Source organism: Halichoerus grypus, chromosome 4 (genome assembly GCF_964656455.1).
Source record: "Halichoerus grypus chromosome 4, mHalGry1.hap1.1, whole genome shotgun sequence".
Taxonomy (NCBI): Eukaryota; Metazoa; Chordata; class Mammalia; order Carnivora; family Phocidae; genus Halichoerus; species Halichoerus grypus.
In genome coordinates, this window is record NC_135715.1 from 131,876,087 (window position 1) to 131,893,197 (window position 17,111).

Below are 17,111 nucleotides of genomic sequence, written 5' to 3' on the forward strand. Positions count from 1 at the left end.
AAAATTCTGTCTAGTTCTAACCTGTAATTTTTATATATGTTTTTGGTCACATATAGTTTTGTTTAGTATGTTTATATCTTCTCCCTGTTTTTCCCATTAAGTATTTAAATATTTTAATCAATTTTTATTTATATAATTTAATACATATAATATAATATAATCTTTATATATTAAGATACTAATCCATTGCTGTATGTTATAAATTGTTTCTCTCCATTATCTTTTAACTAATTTTGGTCTTCTTAGTAGCCACTCTCATTGGTCGCATTCCCAAATTCTACACTGGCCTGCACATCTCTCTCCTCCTATGTTGACATTTTCACCATTTTCCCCTCCATCTAGGTGTTTCCATCTCATTTTCTTTCATCTTCTCTTTCCTTAATCTGGTTTCCTTATTCTTGATTTCTTTTCCTAACATGAAATTTATCAGTCCATTCCTCTTTGTAGTGATTCTTACTGGGTGTAGGGAAGAGTCCACATCCAAATCCATGGGATAGATGGCTTTTTTTTTTTTTTTTTTTTCTATAACAAAAATATATTTATTGTATATAATAAGGGTTTAAAAGAGACAATGTAGGAATTACCAAGGTTTGTTTTCCTTCTGATTGGACAAAAACAAACAAACAGGAAGCTATCCAGAAATCAAGGGGAATATGTTATCACTTCCCTTTTTATACTTCTGCTTTTTCTTTTAATTACAAAATTTTTATTGGTTGTTACACTTCCCAACAGCATTGAAAATAACAAATTTGAAGCATATACAAAATTATAATATATGTATATCTTGGAGTGAATTAACAAGTGACAAAATGGTATTTCCCTTATTCCCTCTCCTTTTTGATTAACAAAGGATAGATGGCTTTTTTAAGGTTTATGTTCCCTGCTCTTGAGAATTACAGCCACAGTTACCGCCGTGGGGTATGTGTGGAATCCCTCAGCTGAGCAGAGGCAGAAAAAGTGGAGAACCACTGGCTGGAAGGTTGTAGAAGGCATGGAAATGCTACTCACATTGCTCTTCTCTTTGTTTCTGTGATTAAACCCTCATAGAGACCCGGTGACCTCAGGGCCTATCTCCAAGGAAATCCTTCTATTTATGTATGCTTGGCAGATCTGCAAATTACCTTCTAAATTGATTGCTGAATGTGCTGAAGACACAAGCTTGACCAGGTCTTAAAGACCAGCATCTTTTTTAAAGCCTGATCAATATAAAAAGCAGCTTTCTTTATATAATGACATAGGAGTCAAGTCTAAATTACATTTGCACATCACAAGAGCTTTCAGAGTTAATGCAGATGGGGGGGTGCTCTAAGGAGGGGTCACCTTTGCAAATTTATAGTCACATATCTACTGACCCAGGAAAGGAGGAAAGGGGGGTATGGTCTTGCATTCTGGGGAGCACCCCAGACTGCTCACCACTGACCAGCAACACCCTCAGGCAGAGAGACTTCTGGCTTCATTCTTTTCATTTCCAGACAATTTATTTATCAGTATTTTTACCCATAAAGCATGAAATATTTCTTTGCATTCTGAGTTATTATTTTACAATGTGTATTAAAACGGTAGCTTATTTTGAATAGATTTGATTTTATATTAATTCATTTAAATCATACAGTCGAAGGTTTCTAAAAAGAATTTGCCATGTTTATATAATAACATTATTATTATAGATATTAACATCAAAAATTGCACATAAAAGGAAAAATAAGCAAAGATGTTAAGAGACAATCAACAGGTGCTGTGACTAAACCGTAGAATTCAATCTCAGCTTCCCAAAACCAAGGTAAAAGGATAACAACACGATAATGTAATAATTCTCATTTGGTAAGAGGAAACATTCACAGAATGGAAGTATTTTTTCCCCTTGAGTTAAATTTTAAAGGAAAAATATCATGGAACTTATACATTCAACTTAGGGTAAACTAGTGGTAACCTAACTAATATGAATTCGTTACAGACATGGAAGCACTTTTGTCATGTTAATTTCCCCCAGTAAATCCTCAGTATAACCCAAAGCTATAAGGCTTAAGTGTCATTCAGTGAAGGTGTTTTCAGGGTGGTTTCAGTGAAATTAGTTTCAGTGTAGTTCAGGACTCTAGGTTTCTGGCATTTTAAAACACAATCCGAGGCTCTGTATATTTGGTACTTAACCTATGTGGAGGCCAGTATGTCTCTTAGAATGTATTACTTGACTGTCAATTGTCTCAGCTAGGCTTTTTGAAAGCCATTTAGGAGTTTGGATAGAATCAGTGAAAAGATGAAATTTTGTCTCTAAGATACTGTCTTCGGGTAAAAAACCCACACACCTTTCACATCTTTGATAAGTCAACAGCATTTCTTTAATACTTTGTGTGATTCGTGTTCTTTTGTTTAATCAAAATAGTTATGAATTCAAACAAAGTGCTATTCATTCAGCTACAGGTACCTCCTGATTCTTGAAAAAAAAGTGTATCTGTGTGTATGTATATTTATATTTACATTTAATCATTTAACACTTGCCTAGTTAACCAGGTATTCTTTTATCTGGTCTTTTGCTTCAAACTCTACTGTTACTTTAGGCTTACAGTGACATGAGAAGCCTGAGTGATCTGAGGTAGCCTACTTGCCTTGATTTTTTTTTTTTAAGATTTCAGTTATTTTTAGAGCAGTTTTTTGTTCACAATAAGATTGAGAAACAGATACAGAGATTTCCTGCTGCCCACACATGCAGAGCCTGTCAGTGACCAAATCTCTCACCAGAGCAGTCCATGCACTACAGTTGATCAGCCTACAGAGACACATAATCTCACAAAGTCTATAGTTTACATTAGGGTCCAAAAGACTTGGACAAAGCCTCCTTGATTTTTGATGATTGATCCATCCTCATGATAGGTGGCATGGAAACTGAAAGGTTAAAACTGAAAAGATATCCCAGAAATATGGAAAAGGGAAAAATTGATAAAAGAAATTGATTTTAAGAAAATATAGCTTCATGGTATCAATTCAAATAAAAGAAGTTATACCTAATATATTAAATTATGAGCAGCTACTTCAGATGCATACCCCAGTGTTGAACTATCAAAAATTAGGAAAATCACTTTCTCATGGACTTAAGTTTTCTAATCTGTAGTTGAGAAAGATAACATTTGTATTTGTTCTACCTGTCTCATGGGGTAGGGGAGGCACATGCCATGAGATCCTAGAAAAATGTGGTATGCATATAGAAGGTGATATTCCTATCTCGTGTTGTCAAAGTGAGAGGTGTATGTGAACATGTGTCGCCATGTGAGGGAACTTCTCATTAAATTGTTTGGCAAATAAGCTTGCAGGCTGAGCTCGGGCCCTGGTAGCTCCATCAAATTCCTGAGATCCAGGCCTTTTGTTCCTGTCTCAAGTGGGCGGGGTCCACTGAGAGACAAAGACTCATCCAGTATTTCTGCAGGTCAGTCAAGTTTCAGCATGTAATAGAAACAAGTCTAGGAGGTGTGCATCTGATGCACATGGGGAACAGCCTACGTGTGAGGAAAAAGCCAGAGAAGCCAAGAAACTCACAGAGGAAGGAAAGCTCTAAATAATGGATTTTTCTAGGTCACTGGGAGTCAGACCTTTGTTCTCCTTCCTGTGACTGGAAGGAGTGGCCACATTGGGAGAGATTCCCACTGCATCTTTAGAGGCAAGCACAAACGTGTCCTGTAGGCTTGGGACTGATCGATTCAGAAAAATGCTACGAGGTTTGTCATAGGCCTTGCATTTAATTCTGTATTCCTTTTCATTAGCATTCAGTAAACGAATGCTAAACTGTCAGCTTGGGTAGGTGCTGGGGGCATAAACATATGCATAGGATATACCTTTCCCCCAAACCTGCCCCCCAGAACTTTCAACTAATTGTTGAAGTAATAACCAGCTTTATCAGAAAAAAGGTAAAGACTATCATTTATACTATACTTTAAAATAGACTTTGGTATGTCATGCCCACATTTAACATGTATGTATGTGTGTTTAATTTATTGATTCAAAATAAATCTATGTATATTTATATCTGTATTAAATAGAAAAAAAAAGACCCAAAGTGGGCTGTACATGAAATGTTAATAGCAATGAAAATACACATTATTTTTCATTATTTTTGTGTCTTCCTCAAAGGACATGTGTTTATATGACTGTGTGACAACAACACATTAAACTTCTGAAGCCTCCCAAGTATTTGTATACGTGCTCCCTCATATGAGCCTCACAAGCACTCCGTGAGGTAGGTCAGTAATACACAGCAAGGTGATAGGTGAGAGGAACGGAGGAGACAGAGAGGCATGCAACTCAGGCACCCAGGATGGTACACGCAGTGAGGTTACGGGATGTGTACGGCCATTGGCAAAGCCAGGAAAAAGGAAGGCAAATCAGTAGTGCTTTAATGAAAGGAGAATGGTTTAGGGCAGAGGGTGGCTTTTTATTTCAGTCTGGCTCCCTAAGCCAAGGCCAGGTTCAGTTCTTATTAACTCAGAGGCAGGGGGCACAGTAGTCACATTTGTGTGTGAGACCGGAGAGTGTGAGTTTGATTTCCAGCTCTGGGACTGCCTAGCTGTTTAACCTGGAGAGTCATTTCGACTCAGGGCCTCATTTTACTTATGGATAAAATGAAGCAAATACTACTGGCTATTGTAAGGATAAAATGAGTTCCTATGCGAGAGCCTTTAAAAATGTATAGGGCGGTCTTGAGCTAAACAACTTTTTAATTGGTTAAGTAAATAACAGATCATGGAGAAAAACCCTAAAAAAAATAAGAGTGTGGGCGTAGGGATGTCTGAGCAAATACTAACATCATCATCTTCATACTCATCGGTACAGGGCTGATGAAGAGGATAATGGGGTGACAGGGTACCTATGGCTCTTAGGGAGGCAAGTACCTTATCCTACTGCAGACAGCAGCAACTTTTAATCTCATAGGGTCTGGGACAAGGTAAGGAAGGGGGTTGGGTCCTTATAAATATATCTAACATGAATCTTTCAATGATAATATTACCATTTTGAGATGCATAAACATGGGCCGGGTTAAGGATAAATGATGTTTCTCACTAAGAAATGTACAGATGCATACCAGATGTATGTAGATGTATGTATACTGCAAAATGCTGGTAACTCTAGGTCAGAGATATAAAAGAATTATAAAGTTAATATAATAATATGAGAGAGTTTGTGCTGGTATCATTGGATTGTTCAGCAGCCTGTTTAAATGTATACCAGTCTCTCCCTGCTTTCTATAAGTGTTTGGAATCTGTGTGTACCCTTAACTGTTCTGTTTGATTTTACAGTGTTGTAAGGCAAGTGATTGCTGTCAAATTAAGAGTGATTGTTTTGTCTTTAAAAGACCTTGACCGTGAGTTGGGGAGTGGAGTGTGCTGTGAGGGTTAATTCCCTCGGGCCTGGAATTAGTCTGGGCTGTTCTACTGAAATCAGTATACCTGCCTGATTACTTAACCACTGGTCATCAAAGCATGAAAGGATTGATTGATAATGTTGCTTTGCAACGTTGGGTTGGAGGAGTTTCAGAGTAGTTTGCACCAACTGTCAGCATTGTTTATTGGTAATAGTGAGATTGATGATTTGCATCTGGTCTAAGTGAGACCCCTAAAAGGCTCTGCGGCAGAGACTGATTACATAGTAGGAAGGTGTCCATGTAACCAGTAACCAGTAACCAGTATGTTTTTGTAACATACAAAAAACACCAGTGGAGACTCTCTCGCAGAAGTAGCCTGAAATACTACTGATGTGGGAAACAAAGGCAGAAGAAAAAATATTAAATTTCTTTACTACCTAGAGCCCACCGACAAGTCCTTGAAGCAGGCAGAGGGACATTCCTCTAGGGACTCAACTGCCCTGATGCTGACACTTTGCTAAGGGCAAAAGGCAATCCTAGCCCCGTTCCCCCCTTCCCCAGGATCCTGTAATCCTACTTTTACATATAAAAATTCTTTTGGAAACTTCCTTGTGTTGGCAGTCATGCCTCAAGCGTATAGCCCACCAGTATACATCTGAAGGGTCTCATGACTAAGGTTTTTATTCGACAGTAATAAATGACCTTTTCCCAACAACAGCTAGCCCCCTCAAGGTCCTGGAAACCTTGCTTCCAAAATTCCTTAGAGACTTACGCTATCCCTAACCCCCTCCCAACTTGAAGGTATATCATGGGCCGCTCCTCATGACCCCAGTGCAGCTCCTCCTGCACACGGGTCCTGTCCCCGTGCTTTCATAAAACCACCCCTTTGCACCAAAGACGTCTCAAGAATTCTTTCTTGGCGGTCGGCTTTGGCCCCTAACGTCTTCCTACGTCACTACCAGTTGAGTTTAGAAGATTACCCAGAGAGCATGTATAATGGAATATTAATTGCTTTAATATCCTAATTCTAGTTAAAGTCCTTCAGTTCTCATACAGGTAGATTATTGAAATCCCAAATATTGGGGACAAGCATCTGTCAAAAGCATCTCTTATCCTGCTTCATTTCCAAACCATGTAAAATGTGCTTGTCATTTTTTTCAGACCCCCTGGTTGTGGAATACAAGGCACTGCTGGTACAACTACCCGTATCAGGTAAGGAGACGTTACCATCTGGGTCTTTTACACGCGCAGAGTATCTTCCGTAGGCCAGGGTCATGGTTTCAGGCCCCTGCCCCCACCCCTGCTAGCAGCGTGATGCAGACTTAGCCTAGTTAAGGGAAGTAGCTTGTGTTGTCAGTGAAGTTCAGAATCAAAGCTCAATTGCTTTAGCAAATGGAATAAGCTGGAAGGTGCATTTGCTGAAGAGTAAGATACGGTCAGTTCGATAGTTGGGGGATTCCTGCTTCTAACAGCTGATGTACGTCTGATTACCGCAGAGAGCCTGAAGACCTGAACCAGCAAGGGTCTCTCTGGACAGCAAGCGGGCTAAGCTCAAATGTAGGGCTGTGGCAGACAGGCAAAGTTCAGGCCGCTTTGTGGCTTAAGAGCAACCTCTAAATATGTATATCAAGTACCATTTCCTTGAGCATGGGAAAAGGGGCTTGTATCATTACACTAGATTTAAAACCAACATCAAAAATGAGATGAAAATTATATCCCAGAAAGGGAACATTTCAGATCCCCACCCCCGACATACCTTTGCCTCTGTCCATGAATTCAATAATATTAGCATGTGTTATGTTCCTCAGATCAGTTACTATCTGAATATCGTAGCTGGGTCTTTTCTAGTAATTTCTTAACTGAAAATTTTATAGAATTTCTAGTTTAATTGGGATATATTACATAAGAAAATCAAATGCAGCAATGTATTTTGGTGATAAAGAGACATACATTATGATAGGCACCTTGGATTTTTTACTTTGACTGCCATTCCTTGGGTTGCCTTTTTAGAGGCATTTGGTCTTTTTGGTATGCATAAAGTTACTGGGGAGCAAGCATGCTCTGTATCTTCTCTGTTACACTCAGTGTTGCAACAGGCTAGGGACTGGTTTTGGGAACTCCTTGGGCTGGTTCAGGGCTAGGGACACATTGAAATGGAGTTCCAGTTTGCATTTCCATCTCTTTCATGTAGTTTATTCAGATTAGAAAAGAATGTAAACAAGCAATATGACACGGTTAGAGAAAGCTGAGCTTTCCAGGGCATTCTGATGGAGACTGAAGCAACGTCGAAACCAATCACTTACTGTGCACAATTGCAATTCTCAGGCTCAACTGCTGTTTTACTATCTTAAATACTTGGGATATTGTCATTGCACCTCTCTTTGTGTCCTGTAATGGTATACTGAGTAGAAAAATCCGAATATAGCTAGAATTCTATTTATAGAAGTACGTCAAAGCCTTCTAGAAACTGTAACTCGCGTTGATGTGGTAGCCGGCCTAATGCACTGCATTTATGAGGTAAATTCTGTCATATGAACAACACTGAGACAGATATCACAGGAAATGTAATACTCACTCTTCCTTATAACGATAACATAGTCTGAAATAACTTTCACATTTATGGCTGGAGCTAAGGAATTGCTTTTTTCTGAGGTAATTAGTTGCTGGGGCAGTGGCCCAAAATTGTAGTTGCTGACTGTTTCACAGACAAAACTAGAGATTTAACATGAAATTTTGAGGGTCTGGTACATAGTTATGTTTAAAAATAAGAAACATTGGGACGCCTGCCTGACTCAGTTGGTAGAGCACGTGACTCTTGATTTCGGGGTTGTACGTTTGAGTCCCACATTGGTTATAGAGATTACTTAAAAATAAAATAAAATAAAATAAAATAAATCTTTAAAAAATAATAAAATAGGGGTGCCTGGGTGGCTCAGTCGGTTAAGTGTCTGCCTTCGGCTCAGGTCATGATCCCAGGGTCCTGGGATCGAGCCCCGCATCAGGCTCCCTGCTCCACGGGGAGCCTGCTTCTCCCTCTGCCTTTCCCCCTGCTCGTGCTCTGTCTCTCTCTTGCTCTCGCTCTGTGCTCTCTCTCTCAAATAAATAAAATCTTTAAAAAATAATGACAAAATAAAAAATAAAAATAAGAAACATCATTAGAATAGAAGGAAAGATACTGCGTGTGGGGATTCAGATCAAGATTGTCTTCTGCTGATAAGTCATCGTTGCTTATAAATGAATAATTTGACATTAGCCCCCAAAATCTAGGGCCAATTCATGATCTCTTATAGGAATAGTGGTCATCTTTGATAAACTCCGTATTCTAATAAAAAAAAAAAATCAGCTCTTTCTTTTTGTATGTGTGGGGAAAAAAATTAAACAGCATGTAATTATTATGCATGTAATTAAAGTGCATTGTGGGTAGCTATGTCTCCATAAATATATAGATTATAGTTCAGAGTCAGTCTCAGGCCTTAAGGGTACTTTTAAAGACAGATCATGCTGATGAAGTATATTTATTATGTCTTTAGCATGTATATTAAATAATTGGACATATATTTAGATGAGAATAGTGGTCTGTTGCAATTTTATTAAGGACTCACTGCTCCTTGTGTATGAGCATATATGTAATTTATTGTATGATGATTTTTATATACATGTGTATATTTTAAGTTTAAAATAACGGAAAGTGGTCTTTAGTTGGGCCTGTTTAGTTTGTCATAAAGAGCCCAAGTTGGGAATGAGAAGCCCTAACATGGTAGTCACAGAGCCTCACTAGCTGGAAGACCTGTGATTGACCTTTCAACCCAAACTAACTGATGGCAATTGCCTGTCAACTATACCATCTAGAAAATGATGGTACTAATTTTGTAGGATTTTTATGAGAGTCAAAGAAATTAACACGCAGGTAAGCTTTGTCAGCTGCAGAGCACTCCATGAGTATGGTAATTTTGTAATATGATGATGCTCTCTTATGAACACTGTGGTTTCTGGATGTACTCTCACTTGTCTTCATAGGCCTCCGTGGCTTTTCCCAGGTGGTGGTGCCGGAACTCTCATTAAAACTGAAATTTAACCTTGGCTCCAAGGGTCCTGAAGCCAGTGCCCTATTTTCTAGATTCATTGCTGCCATATGTCCGACCTGAATACCCATCCCTTATTGCTAATGCCTGCAAATTTTAAAAGGACAATTCAGTGGAAAATATATTCTCTCCAGGGTGGTGCTGAGTTTGATAAATGCCCTGATGCTCATTGTCTCTCAGAGCTTGGGATGGCTGTTGAGACAGTATCCTGTCCCCTCACTATTGCCAAAGATCAGTGGGAGGGACAGCTGTTTTCTTTAGTGCCAATGCATAAAGTTGGTAGAATTAGTAGTTAAGTGAGTGCCAGCTTCTCGTGAAAGTAATTTGTTACGCTGCTATTGGTTCACAGAACATTAAAGTTTCCATTGTAGTTACTGTATATATTGTTACCTTGTGGGTAGCATGGAGGTGATGCATTTCAAAGGTCTTTCATTCATTCTAGTAAAGTAAGACATTTCATTATAGCTCAGTAAACAAAATAAATATTCCTGACTTCTACTGCCTCTCTGAGCCTATCCCCATTCCTGGACCTCTGAGGCAGATAGAGCATGTGTCACCTCCATTTTACAATAAGTAAATTAAGGCCCAAATTTTATACCTACTGAGCTATGGAGCTGAGACTTGATCTCAGATTTCCTGGCTGGGGGCCTAGCCTGGTATTTCTTGGCAGCTTCCTTGTCCCTGTGTCTTTTAACAAATATTTTTGAATTATCTTTTCTGATATTTGCAATGTACAGAACATTTCCTAATAACAAGAAAGCTCTGATTAATGCAGAACTTGAAACTCTGCCTCCGTGACCCATCTGGCACCCCAGTTTCTATCACCTACCTCCCTTGCCCCTGTACAGTGGAATCTCCCGGCACTTTCCAGGGTTATTCTTTTTGTGTATGTGGGTTTTTTTTTTTTTTCCAGGTTGCTGAGGAGTCTTACAGATACTTATCTCAAGGAACCATCATAAATCCTGTTGTTAAAATAAATAGTGACTTGGGTACCAAATGTTCATACTCACTGACACTTTTTTGGTTGGGGATGAAACAAAACTTAATGCCATCAAGCTGTGGATTAGAGGCATGCTTCAAAGCCCTTCTTCTCCACAGAGAGAATGGGGCTGGAATCTGTAGAGGCGTAAGACCGTGTCACTTTTCAGCCCTGAGCTTGAGATGTTTGGGACACTAATTGGTTTCCTATTAACTATTAATCTTTCCTTTTTTTTCTTTGATCCTCAGCCACTCACAACTGACCTTCACTACTATTATATCCTGGAGCTGTCGTTTTATTGGTCTTTAATGTTTTCCCAGTTCACTGATATCAAAAGAAAGGTAAGAGTGGTTGTGTGGTGAAGTGCTTGCAGGTGTGTGTCCTTAATGACCCTTGGCGGATGGGTGTGGAGTCTCGAAGGACTCACTTCTATTCTCCGGCAGCTCTAGCTTAGTACTACTTTCTGTATTCCCATAGAAAGTTTCCTATTTTGTTGGTGGGGCTTTATATTTTGTTCACATTGGCTCTTCCCTCCTGCCTCCAAACCTAGTGTTCTTTTCTCTGTGAAAAAATTGTATCCATGAATCCAAACAACAGCAATTTTCTCTCAGTCTGATTCATAAGGCCCTCTGTTCCTCAAATTAAATAAAGAAAAAAAATTGTATTTGTAGCCCCTGGGAGAGAGTAAATTCTCAGTGTTCCAGCCCCACGAATGAGTTTTTCCTTAATTAGAATTATCTAGTGTCCAAATACATCATGCAGATACAACTTTGCTACATGAACTGTGATCAGCCTCCACCCGTCCCCTTCACTGGACTGGCTTTTGCTGGGGGTGCTCTTGAACTCCTCAAACCGACCCCTTCCAGCTCTCATCCTACCAGTTTCTGGGAAGAATAGGCACTTCTGGCTATTTACTGCTTATAATTTTTCCATCATACCATTTTCTCCAGATTCCCATATTTGGATCATTCCTTCAAAGTCGTCTTTGCTGGCCTCCAGCCTAGTGCCTCATGTGCTGCTCATTTGTGTGCACAGGGTCTAGTCCTAGATGACAGAACATCATCTCCTGGGATGATCAAGCTTATAACCTTTAGCACTACCAACCATAACTCATGTGCCAAGAGCTCCCAAATGTTTCTCTTCGGCCCTGGGTTCTCTCCAGGTCTGTACTTCCACAAATCTAGGCGTAAGTAATAGTAATATGTTCTTTGTATTTGTTTTATCATTTAATCCTCCCATCAACTCCAAAATCCAGTTGGATCATTTATTATTTATCCTCATTTTATGAATGAGGAAACTGAATCTTACATACAAAGTATTTCTAACTGAAGACACGATCATCCCTTAGTCTTGTGCTTCTTCCAGTAATCCTTGTAACCGACAGTCCCATGAGCTAGGGTTTTCCTTTGCTCTCCTCTTCTCCTCTTTGCTTTTCCTTATACTTGAACCCTTAATGTCATGGACACATTTAGTTGAAGTCATCTCTACTTTTTCTTAATCTATTCCAATAGCTTTTTAAATGGTCCTCCTATCTGAATAGCCATTCTTGCCTACCTGCCACCTAAGAGTTATATTTCTAAAACCTTCAAGACAAAGCCAGACTCCTTGGAGTAATATTCAGGGTTGTTAACATGATTCAAAGCTACTTCTCCAGTCTCATCCCCCCTACCCCTCCCCCAGCCTCCCCCTCTGACACACACATATATCCTAGCAAGAGTATCTTCTCATCACTGTTCAGACATAATTTTTTTTCATGCACCTTTGTTTTTTTACAAGACCTTACCTTGATTAGAATATATCCTATTTCCCTCCTCCCAAACCCGACCTAGTCCAAAAGTAATCTCTTCTTTGAAGGCTAATTCAATTCCTCCAGGATTTTTGACCACTCCTTCCTATGGGTTTAGTTTACAAGTGCCCAATGTGTACATATTCTATTTTTTAACTGTATTGGTAGCCCCTGGGAGAGAGTAAGCTCTCAGTGTCCCAGCCCCACGAATGAGTTTTTCCTTAATTAGAGTTATCTAACACCAAAATACATCATGAAAATATGACATTCCTAAATGAACTCTGTGACCTGGTGGCCTGCCTCTGTCCCTTCCCTAGACTTGAAGGGCAAAAGAGCAAGATACGTTTATCTTTGTACCATGGCCATCAATGTACCTGCTGGTGATGGGGATCAGTAAGTTTAGGGTGAGTGAATAAATGAACTCATCAGAATGTCTTCTGACTTACTAATGGATATCTTCCAAACTCCTCTGGAAACAGAACTATGTGTTGTCAAGGAGCACAGTACTGGAACGCTGTAACTTCCTTGGTTAGATCGTAAGCTGCTAAATTACAAAGTGGTATCCAAGTGGCTGCGGAAGAACACATATGAGTCTGTGGCCCTAGTACCTGCAGCCCCTTTCCCCAGGGGCATGCCTGCCACTCTCCGCCCGCAGAGGCTCTCTCGACCGGCACAAAGCTGGCTTTCCTGACCTTGTGTGGCTGCACAGCCTGCGTGAGATGTCTGTTGTTTGATTCTCAGAAGGGGATGGTCCCTCTGAGGGCTAGAGCTTGGCAGAGCAGATAACTCATTGACAACTATCATTTGCGGTTCCTTCCTCGTCGTACCATGCTGAGTCACTTTCTGGAAATGTTTAAAGGTCCCTTGGTGGCGGTAGGCCAATCCGATTAGATCTCATCTGTCTTACATGAAGAGTCTTCTTCATTCCTGTACCTAGTACTTCTAGACTGATCATGTCCTCTGTGCTAGGCACAGTGCTAGGCTTATTGTGCATTTTACTTATTTATTTTTTAAACCTTTAATTGTAGTAAAAATACAACACATAAAATTGTACCATCTTAACCATTTGAAGTGTGCAGTTCAGAAGTATTACACACATTCACATTGTTGTGCAACCAGTTTCCAGAACTCTTTCCATCTTGTACAACTGAAACTCTGTACCCATTAAGCAATAATTCCCCCATTGTCCCCTCCCCTGGCCCCTGGCTGCCACCATTCTGCTCTCTGTCTCTATGAATTTGACTACTTTAGGTACCTCATATAAGTGGAATCCTACAATATTTGTCATTTTGTGGCTGACTTATCTCACTTAGCATGATATCGTCAGGATCATCCGTGCTGTAGCCTGTGTCAGAATGTCCTTCCTTTATAAGGCTGAGTAATATGCATTTTGTTTTCTTTAGAGGAGCACTTTTCTCCAGGTAGCTACAGAAAAAACTTGCATAAAAAAGGAGGTTTGAATATTTTCCCATTTTGTAGCTGGGAAAATTGATATACAGTGAGTCTATGTAAAATTTTCAAGGTTGTGCTGTGTGGGAATGAATTAGAGCCCAAATTTACCCAGCAAGTTTCTGTGATTCAGTCTGAGATTAGACATGTAAACAATTCTTGCATTATCTTGCCTTGCCATGCTCCTGACATTAGAGGTAGTAGCCTTTTGCAGCTCTTTGCCATTTTATTGGTTTCTCTTTTGCTTAGTGAGAATTGGTGAGCCATCTAGAGTCAAATAGATTAATAAAAGCAAGACGATAACTGTACTCGGCTCCTAGGAGCCTAGTCCCAGCGAGACATTGCTATACCCAAAGTCACCAAACCCCTTCCATTTGCTTGAACTTTCTCAACGTGCATTTAACGTGTGTTTTCTGTGAGCCAAGAGGACTCATAGAGTCTTCATTGTTTTAAGTCAAGTGACCATTATCTAAAAGTTATCATAAGGGGATGGTTTTCAAGGGTTGAAATATATCATTTTGTATGGTTTTAATATATCTTGCATCAGTGTGGAAACCACCTATGTATGAAGAGGGTAATTTTACAGTGAAGTTCATGGACTTGATCTCAGGCCTGTACATACTGTCAGTGTTTAGCAATGAAGTCTCCATTTTTTTTTTCTTAGTCAACACCAATAGCTTGTTTCAGACATCTGGCACCTCTCCCTTCTTCAGCTGGTCAGAGTGGCTTTGTACGTTCTTGGTGCAGTTGGTTTATTCTTCCTTCTTGCACAGAGTGAGAAGTTAGCCGCCACCAGACCTGTGTATTACTCAGCACAGGTTTTAATGAGGAAGGCCTTTTTCTCTGTTGCCATCTCTCTTTAGTGCATCATAGCTCTCACTTTTCTCCTTTGCATCTTGCTGACTATCACTGCAGGTCCTTCATTGCTCCTTCTCCCTTGCTCTAGTGCTTAGAGGATCTGCTGTTCCATCCATCAGCGAGGATTAATCCAATATCCTGGCTGCCAAATACATTCCCTGTCTTGTATTAGCACTACCAGCTATTAACTAAACCCTGTAACAACAGCCTGCCTCCTCATTATGAAATAGAGCTGTTTGAAGACACCCATTGACAACACAGTATGGAAGACTTTTCATAGGGTTATGAATAGAAAGTTATAAAGAATGTTTCTTTAGTTTCCCTATTAAATGACAATGAACTTGAATGGCCATTTCAAGTAGGGGCCGGGATTTATAAACATTGAATCTGAATGCATGCCTCAGACTGTTAAAATCAATAACTGAAGTGAGGTTTCGAAATCATTTTCTGTGACTTAATGAGTTTATGAGTCTTTCTAAAATGGCTTTTATATTCATAAACGCTTTTTCTGTAGAAGTGTCCTCCTATTGCCAACCTTTTTTTTTTCTTAGTTGCTCTGTTTCCATATAGAATCTGGTGTTTAAAATACCTCTTCTCTTGATCCTTTCCAGGGTTGGTACTTATGGTGAGTGATGAGATATATTATTATTAACCTTCCCGGAACGAAAGGACAAGCCCAGATGTAGTCATTTGGTATAATGGAGTTATAATTTAGATATTCTATTATGTGCTACCATGATATATTGAGGATATTACCTTACTTACCTTTTTCTTTCTTCCCTTCATTGGTCTCTGCTTCCCTTCCTTCCTATTTTCCTTCCTTCTTCTGTAAGAACAAAATTGTTAAGGTATCTTATTAAAACAACAGGTATATTCTCAGTATTCACCATTATTGGAAACATCTTTTATATCCCAAGGCTTAATTTTTATTAAAATTCTGTTCTTTAGCACCTGTTCGCAATGAGTTTTTCTCCTGCACATCTAAATTTTCCAAGAGAAACTAATAAATGTGTTGGAGCTCAGAACAGCTTGCTCGTGTCTAAGCCCTATGTCCCTTTTAACTAAGCTGCTGTTTGGCTTGAAAGCCTGGGCCCTTGGCCAATAAATGCTGCTCGTGTTCGGAGTCCTTGTAGGAAATCATCCATGGCCAAGTTCCAGGGCCCAGCTGGTGAAATCAGCTTGTTGCTCTTTTGGTCTTTAACCTGAGAGAAAAACTACATCCTGGAAAAGATTCCTAACAGAGAGGTATGATGATTAAGTTTAGCAAGAAACTTACTGATGGGCTTGTGTTTGCTCTCTGGTAACTTCTGCACCCATTGCTGCGAGTAGGGGCTTGCCACGCTCCAGATCTTTCCTGCTTCAGTTAGTTTTAAGGTGAAAGAAAATGCGTGCAATAATCTCCCTTATAAGGAAGCAGGATGGCATGGAATTAAATGAGATAATATCCACGAAAACTGTCTGGTACAATGCTTGATGGATAGAGCTTAGAACATTACCTAGCACATAATGACCGAAATTTGGTTGAATCAACACATAGCGCTAAACCCAGCCAACAAACAAAAACCCCCAAAGCCAGTGGTCACAAATTATTATATTTTTGATCAATTAAAATTAACAAAAATAATTAGGAAGAAGAACTAACTTAAGGTTGCCAACCTTTTACTTTGCCTAGTAAGGAAATTTTAAAAGCACCTGCTACTTATCACCCTTAATTCATAAAGGAAGAGAAATTTTAACATTTTAAAGGAGAAAGGACACCTTGTAATAAAGGACAATTCTTTAAATTTATCTTTATGAAAGAGTTATTATTTTTCTCAGTTTTTTCTAGACCTGGGAACAATTATGGGCATTTTGGCTTAGAAGTTTAAAGGCTTGGGCTCTGAAGTCCATCTGCCTACTCAGCACCACTACTAATGTGGAATGACCTTGAGCACAGTACTTTACTTTTTTGTGCTTTGGTTCCCTGATCCAAAGAATGGAGTTCATGTAATCTAACTCCTGGGGGTTTTGTGAGCAAAAATAAATAATACATGCTCTTTGAACAGTGCCTGGCACATAATAAATGCTCAATAAATATTAGATATCACTGTGGTAATTAACTTGGTTCATCAAATATTTCTTTATTCTTATTTTTTAAGATTTTTTTTTTTTTATTTGACAGAGAGAGCACAAGTAGGCAGAGTGGCAGGCAGAGAGAGAGGGAGAAGCAGACTCCCTGCTCAGCAGGGAGCGTGATGCCGGGCTTGATCCCAGGACTCTGGGATCATGACCTGAGCCCAAGGCAGACTTTGAGGTATTTAATCACTGGTGAGACCTTCTAGTGTCTCTTATCCCCTGTAGTATCGTGATGGGTAACATTTGAGATGGAAACTGCTCCATCAGCCTGGGTCCCTGAGTGACTGTGGTGAGCAGAGTACCAGCCCCCTTCCCTGCCCAAGGTGACATGCAGTGAATAAGAAATAAGCTTTTGTTTTAAACCACTGAGGTTTTAAGGCTTTGTTTTTGACACGTAATCTAGTTTATCCTGACTAGTGAAGCTATTATTAATAATATGGCTAATTATCATTTACTTGAACGATATTTGGAAATAATTTTTTGAGATCAGCAGTT

General features: G+C 39.5%; 1 protein-coding gene across 2 annotated transcripts in view; it reads left to right on the plus strand.

The window, feature by feature from the left end:
* Nucleotides 1-17,111, plus strand: part of CERS6 (ceramide synthase 6) — a 313,294-nt gene that overhangs the window by 224,293 nt on the left and 71,890 nt on the right. For both annotated transcript variants that reach the window (XM_078070944.1, XM_078070943.1), the window contains exons 5-6: nt 6,509-6,559; nt 10,657-10,749. In XM_078070944.1, coding sequence (XP_077927070.1) covers nt 6,509-6,559; nt 10,657-10,749 — 144 coding nt within the window. The remainder of the gene's footprint in view (nt 1-6,508; nt 6,560-10,656; nt 10,750-17,111) is intronic.